The 7,451-nt window shown below is 41.2% G+C and overlaps 1 protein-coding gene across 5 annotated transcripts; it reads right to left on the bottom strand.

Moving 5' to 3' along the window:
• Positions 1-1,308: 1,308 nt before the first annotated feature.
• Positions 1,309-5,417, bottom strand: LOC109957300 (endosomal/lysomomal potassium channel TMEM175-like). 5 transcript variants are annotated; one of them, XM_020595068.1, is made up of 5 exons: positions 4,814-5,186; positions 3,402-3,537; positions 2,832-2,997; positions 2,611-2,680; positions 2,365-2,451 (listed from the first exon to the last, which is right to left on the bottom strand). In XM_020595068.1, the coding sequence occupies exons 1-4, from the start codon at positions 4,956-4,958 to the stop codon at positions 2,612-2,614; spliced, it is 516 nt and encodes a 171-aa protein (XP_020450724.1). In that variant the 5' UTR covers positions 4,959-5,186; the 3' UTR covers positions 2,365-2,451; position 2,611. The 5 variants fall into 5 exon arrangements, with proteins under 5 accessions (XP_020450722.1, XP_020450723.1, XP_020450721.1 ...); XM_020595066.1 differs by having other exon boundaries at positions 1,309-2,451; positions 2,611-2,997; positions 4,814-5,187; XM_020595069.1 differs by lacking the exon at positions 2,365-2,451 and having other exon boundaries at positions 2,596-2,680; positions 4,814-5,187.
• Between the last annotated feature and the right edge of the window lie 2,034 nt (positions 5,418-7,451).

Raw genomic sequence — 7,451 nt, forward strand, 5'->3', positions numbered from 1 at the left:
GTCTGTATATTTTGTTCATGGTTTCATGTTCTCTTCATAAAACAAAACTGAGGATTCACATTAAAGGAACAACTTCAGATTTATTCGCAAAACAAACCATGTGTTCCCAGTCTGACATTTAAAGATAACATTCTGCACCGTGTGAAAGCGTAAATGCAGCACTTGCACTTGTAGCAGTTACAATCACACAGATATTGAAGCAATGAGAACAGTAATCTCTCACCATTTGGACGGAGAATCTACTGGCCTTGATAAATGCACCAGCACTGTGTTAGAGGAATAGAGAGATTCTTTTAAAAGTGTGATTTTTCTCTGGTAGTTTGGTGTCCCAGGTAACAAGTAAAGACTGTTCTGCTAAAACGCACAAGAAATCTGGCTTTAACTTGAAAAAAATGCAAATAAGAGTTTATATTAGGTAAAAATGTCTGCCAAAATCATGTTCATCATTTTGGATCCAAAATGTCATAATGAATGACAAACAAATTCAGGCATTCAAAAAAAAAAAACAAACCGCGATCCTCTCTGGGGAAATGGGCTACTTTTTTTTTTTTTTTTTTTTTAATAAAAAAACTTAGTTACCTATGTTTTTTTTTTTTTTTTTTTTCCAGTTACGGTTTTGTTTTCCGTGCCAAGCTTTATTTTTCAGTGCCAATTGATCTGGCCCCATAGAAAGGTGGGATAGAGTTATTAATTGTGTTGCCTTATGCTGAAGAGGACATGCCCTTGAAATGGTTGTTTCAACAAGACAATGACCCCAAACACACTAGTAAATGAGCAAAGTCTTGGTTCCAAACCAACAAAATTAATGTTATGGAGTGGCCAGCCCAATCCCCGGACCTTAATCCAATCGAGAACTTGTGGGGTGATATCAAAAATGCTGTTTCTGAAGCAAAACCAAGAAATGTAAATGAATTGTGGAATGTTGTTAAAGAATCATGGAGTGGAATAACAGCTGAAAGGTGCCACAAGTTGGTTGACTCCATGCCACACAGATGTGAAGCAGTTATAACAAACTGTGGTCATACAACTAAATATTAGTTTAGTGATTCACAGGATTGCTAAATCCTAGAAACAAAAACGTTTGTACAACATAGTTTTGTGTTTGTACAGTCAACGGCAGACACTGCTATTTTTTTGAACACACCCCTTTCAACTAATTGCCCAATTGCACAGCCTTAAGAGCGTGGATATCATGAATGCTGGGTCTTGTTTGCTTTCTGAGAATCTACTGCACCTACTGGTAACTTGTTTGCCATGTAGCAATAAAAAATATACTAAAAACCTGGATTATTCTGGTTAGTCACATTGTACTGCTATTATTTTGAACAATACTGTATATCCAGTTGTAGGAGTCATTTAAATGCACAGTCTTCCTTTGACAAGACAAATGTAGAGATAATATGACACTGAAATATTTGAAATGAGGTTATATTTCAGTTGATATTACACACATTCCTAATCAAAATACTTTAAATAGTGCACCTTGTATGTCTATACCTGTCCAGTATAATGTTTAAAGTGCCCTTCACCCCAGACTTGGAATGACACTTCTTTGTTAACAAGTCAACAACATTTGCTGTGTATTAGGTTGAAAGTCTGAAAGAAGCCAAGCCAGAGAAAAAAACAACTTATCTTGTTGTGCACATGCAAATAGTAGCTGGATTCATTTTAAACCTGTGTTTGGAGTAAACTGAACTATAGAAACTTTTATAAACTTGTTTTTCTGTTCCGCTGAACCCTTTGGTTTCAGGGTGAATAGAATAATCAAGTGGACTTTTACTATTTATCTATAACCATCCATATGCCACCATTACGCGTCACTGTGTGTCTCCTGTCTCCGAGGCGACTTTTGTTGTGATTTGTTGCTATACAAATAAAACTGAAATTGAATTTTAGGCTTTCTGAGCAAATCACAGTAGGAACTATATTGTGGGTTATTTAAAACCTTGATTCTGAGTGGTTGAAGATGATTGAGTGCTAGCTAAATACATTATTCATGCTATCTAAAAAATACAATGAACGATCAAGCTTTGGCTGTCAGTATCTATCACTCACCACGTCAGTCCATTAAGTTTTTGCTAACCTCTACAAGGGGTCCATACTTTGCCTTCACCATGTGAGGTCACATGTTTTTCCATTTGTGTTGATTCCTTCTCAACATTTGAACCAGTTTAAGTGCTGAAAAGAGATTAATCTACTTTGTTACTGGGCATCCTCCTGATGAAGTCAAATCTAAGCAGAAACACTTTCAGCAACTGAGCATTAGATCATTTTTGTCCTACATCTCAGTTATCTTAATTTTCTGTGGCCACTTCCTTTCAAGATAGCTAGGTGACCAAAGCATTAAATGGCAGTGTTGTCTCATCTTCCTCCTCCACAAGAGTCCTTGGGTTGGTCCGATCAGGGCAGAAAATTAGCCGTAACAGGGCTAGTCCCACACGCACCAACAGCCTCAACACGAGAAAAGCAAAAGGTACCGTTATCTCCATCAGGTGGAAAATTTGGGCACTAAATTTACTCAAAATACAAGTTACGAAAAATGTCCCTAAAGCTACACAGGGATACAAAGCTAGCTTAGCTAGCATGAACACGTGCTCACGTCCACCATACCTTACATAGGGGTGCAGAGTTTCCCGCTCATTGTAAAGCGCGACCACCCAAATGGCGAGCTGAAATATACCTGCGAAGAAAATGATCACACAGCTGATCTGAATGGCTTCCAGTTCATTGTAAGAGTTGCGCGGGAATTCATGTGTTAGCTGGTAGGCTAAAGGCAAGCCTCCAATAAAAGATAGAGAGAAAGTGTTCAGCAAACCCATGAAGCGCGTCACCTTGATTACATGGAGGAAGAGCGAATGGTGGACAAACCAGAGAAGGCCGACAGTGACAAATGAGCCGAAGTAAGCGAGATACTCTGGACCATAGACTTTTAGAGCTGTTACCAAGTTGCCGCCAAACTGCTTCTGTACCACTGTTGGGTCTGGAACGTTGTCCTCGCTGAAATGAAGGAACCAGAGAGGACAAATGTTAATTAAACTATTAATATCGCCTAATTCGTCCTGTCCTCAGATGTACACAGTGTCTAATAAGGTATTTCTGTGAGTAGTGTGGTAGCAGCTGACCAACTCAAAGAAGCTTTGCAGATGTCACTAAAAGTTTCAGGTACTAGACACAGTGCAGGTATAACTGGTGCATAAATACAGTAAATCCAATATGTGCATGTGATGCATACAGTTCTCACTGTCCAGCCACGCTGGCTGCATTAAATGTGGTCATGGGGCCTCCTGAGGCACAACTTTGTGTTTTTGCTGTAACAGGTGTTGTAACCTCTTTTCAATGCACCATAGAAAATAGGCATCTGTCCTGTATCCACCCACTGTAGGAAAGCAAGTGAAGCTAACCAGATGTCCAGGATGAGAAGAGTTGCTACGATGGCATAAACTCCATCGCTGAAAGCCTCCACCCGGTCTTTGCTGAGGGGCTCATTGGGCAGGTAGGTGTAAAACAACATGGAGTCTGGAGTCTCCTCCACATGACCTGAAAAGGACAAGATTTGGGTTCATTTCTGCACGTGATACATGTCATTCGGAAAGAGACTGACATCCACGCTCAAACGTCATTTCAAACCCCTTTGTTGTGTTGTATGTGGCTTTTTCCCACCAGTCTACAACCCATCCTAACAAAGTGACAGTTCACTGTGGCACTCAAACCTATGCTCAGGTGCATCCTGTTGGCTTTACTTTTCCTTGAAATGTGTCCAGAACGTGACTGGAGTCCACCTGTGACAAACTGTACTGACTGGACAAAACAGAGCCCTGATGTCCAAGTAACTTTCTGTAGACCTCTGTGTAAGTGCCATTTTTGTAATATGCATAAGTTTGATTTGAAATTGTTCTTTTTGAGTAATGCAGCTGAGTGTCAAGTTCATTTGAATTGAAATTTATTGTAAACCTGTGGTTACAATTTGTGATGGCCTTTTGGCGCCATTGTATGAGACGCAGGAAGTTCATTTTCTCTTATTTTATTCTGTGAATAAACGAGTGGACGGCAGAGCAACACGGTATTTTACCGTGAGTTGTCGCACCAGCTCAACGCGTAAATATTCAGTCACATGTCCGTTCATTATGTATTATTATAAGAAATGTAAAAACGAAAGACATTTAAATACGAACTACAGATAACCATTACACTCTGTAATAAAGCTGTGGTGACACTTTGTTACTCAAAGTGGCTCACTGTCCTGTGACAGCCCACTCAAACAGCATTTAAAGAATTCTGAGAGCATGAGGAAAATGATGAGACAAAAACTGATCTCAAAGTCCTATGTGTGGCAAACACCAAGCTTAGCTCATCACCTGCTAATACCATCTCCTTAATGAAGCACGGTGCGGACAGCATCATGCTGTGTGGGGACTTCTCAGCAGCAGGGATGGGAAGACTGGTCAGAACTGATTGAAAGTTCACTGCAGTCAGATACAGAGAGATACTGAGACTGCAGCATACAGCCCAGACTTTGACCCCTTAGATGGCAGTTTACAGACACTTCCTGTCCAGTCTGATGGAGCTGGAGAGCATCTGCAAGTACCAGAAGACCCGAGAAGACTGGAAGCTCTAACTGGTGCCAAAAGGCCCTCTACAGAAAACTGCATTAACGGTCTGAGTACTTTGCTTTGGGTGTTCATTATGGGTTACTGAGTGTAGACTAAAAAAGGCATTTTAAAGTGAATCTAGTGAAGTGAAGGGGTCTTCCTGAAGCTAGAGGTAAGCACATTTCCATTTGTCCTTCCTGTCAACTGTAAGTGTACACGCTTACCAACAGCTTTGCTGCAACACCACTTTACACACTGGGAGATGTAGGGCAGGAAGATGACAATGGCCAATAGCACATAGGACTGAAAAAGAGTTAAAGGTGAAGCTGTTAGATGAGTGGAGGACCTGTCGGGATAGGGACAGTGCATGAGGTGCTTTCTACACAATAAGTAAATAATGAAATAAACAATTAGTGGATAGTTAACTGATTACTAATTGAAGTCATTAAGTAAAATATGAACAAAAATAATCACTAGTTGTGACAAATTCTTGCAACAAGATCAGCATAATTCTCAAAACCAGGATGCAATTGTCTCACTTCTTTAACAGTCAACTGATGTTAAAACGTTAACATAGCTTCTTTAAAGAGGAAAAGGATTTCCACGCACCAGCTGGAAGAAGATTAAGGAGACGATACTGGTGACGAAGCACATGATGGGCACTCTCATGATGACTTTGAGGATGTGGTGTTTATGGAAGGTCTGGCTCTCTGAGATCTGGATCTGTTCGTTCAGCACGAAGGGACGGCTGAAGGTGTACAACACAATCACTGCCTACGGGAACAAGAATGGGAAATGGCAATAAAGAGGTAGGATTTTTTTTTTTAAACCAAAACCAAACTTCCTGAGGGTCATGTACATATCTGTAGGTATACTGTCAATTGATTAGGTTAGTGTCACTGTCTTCATTTTTTTAACAGCAGAACAGAAGAGATTCATTTAAACTTCAGACAACACTTCAATTTTTGAGGCTGTATTAGCAGTGGTGGAAAAAGTACTCAGATCCCTTACTTAAGTAAAAGCAGTGGTGTAAAATTACTCTGTTACAAGTAAAAGTCCTACATTCAAAATGTTATTTAAGTAAAAGAACAAAAGTATTAGCATCAAAACATCCTCAAAGTACTAAAAGTAAAAAGTACCCATTATGCAGAATGGCTGCACATTAACATTAATATAAATCATATTATTGGAATATAATTACTGGTGCATTACTGAAAAACAGAGATGGTTGACTTTGGCCTCTCTTGGACTTGGGTTTAAAGCACAGCCCACCACTGAAGTGACTATTAGATCACAACTTTATTCCACATATCGAAGGTGTGGTTATCTAAATCAAGAAATACAAATAACAACAAATGATGAAATGATATTACACAATCGAACAGATACATCCCAAATTAACCATTTCTGGGTTACATACATGTCTACATACGTGTCTATATGACCTGATATCGCAGATGAAATGGACCGTGTAATAGTCCCAAAATAGCCACAGAAGGGCGTTCTAAGTCTACATAAGTAACACTAGCGAATACATAAGACGTCAATTCTTTAACGTAATTCGGCCTTTTTTCTTCTTACTACCAACACAGAATACAGCAAACTTTACTCACGTTCATGGACGCACACCAGAATGGGGGTAAACTTGGTAATACATTCCGACTAACTGGAACTCCGAACACAATGCTAGTTAGCCCCTCACACGGTGGCTAATGTGACACACTCTGAAAACTGGAACATACCACTCGCGGGGGGAGAAACAAGAGGGGAGGAAAATGGAATAGTCCAAGTGACATTACCCTTTTAACAGACGCCCCCAGATTTTGTGAGAAAATCTGCACATATAAAAAAGGCCTAATGCCGTTACACAATGTTAATGGTCTGGCACTTTAGGAAGGCTGATGATCCTGGAGACAGGTCGAAGGTAGGAGCGATCCCTTACCCTCACTTCGACAGTCCTTACTTTACCATCAGGTGAAGGTGAAGTCTGGATGATCTGTCCAATAGGCCAACTAGCCCGAGGTAGCTGGGGGTCAACAACCAGTACTGTATCCCCAACTTGAAGGTTGGGAGAGTCAGAGCACCACTTCTGACGTGTCTGGAGGCCTGGCAGGTAGAAACGGATGAAACTCCTCCAAAAGTGGTCCGCCAGCAGTTGACTATGTCGCCAAATTTGTGCCTTGATCTGAAAGCAGTTCAAAGGGCTTGCCTCGGCGTGCCACAAATCTTCTCAGAGCCATCAAAAAGGAGTCAGAGTCAGTGCTAGAAAGGAGGTCCAAGTGAACTGCCCTAGTAGTCATACACTTGAAAATAATCCCCCATCTTTTCTCGGTTCTCCTACCAATCTTAATACGGTAGGGACCGAAGCAATCTACTCCTGTGGAATAAAAGGCCGGCTTGAGGAGGCGCAACCTTGCCGGAGGGAGATCTGCCATCCGAGGGTGTCTTGGGTTCCCACGCCATTTTCGGCATTCGGTACAACGATACTGATGTCGTTTGACTGCCTCCCTTCCCCTCAAAATCCAGAATTTTCTTCTCAGCTCTGCGAAGACCCGTTCACTTCCTGGGTGGTGAAGGAGATCGTCATGGTGCTGGATGAGAAGCTGAGTGATCTTATGTTTAGAATCAAGACCAACGGGATGAAGCATCTCAGGTTCAACATCAGTAGCGTAGCGTAGCCGGCCTCCAACTCGGATGAGCTGGGCTGAATTGTCAAACTCTGGGGCGAGATTGATAAGACGACTGCTACTCGGCAGAGACTTGCTCATCAACAGTTGTTGAAAGTCAGTGGGAAAACATTCCCGCTGCACTCACCAGAATAAGCCGTTTTCTGCTTCTCTGTATTGATCAGCAGTAAGTGCA

Source organism: Monopterus albus, unplaced genomic scaffold (assembly GCF_001952655.1).
Source record: "Monopterus albus unplaced genomic scaffold, M_albus_1.0 scaffold26.1, whole genome shotgun sequence".
In the NCBI taxonomy this organism is placed as follows: domain Eukaryota; kingdom Metazoa; phylum Chordata; class Actinopteri; order Synbranchiformes; family Synbranchidae; genus Monopterus; species Monopterus albus.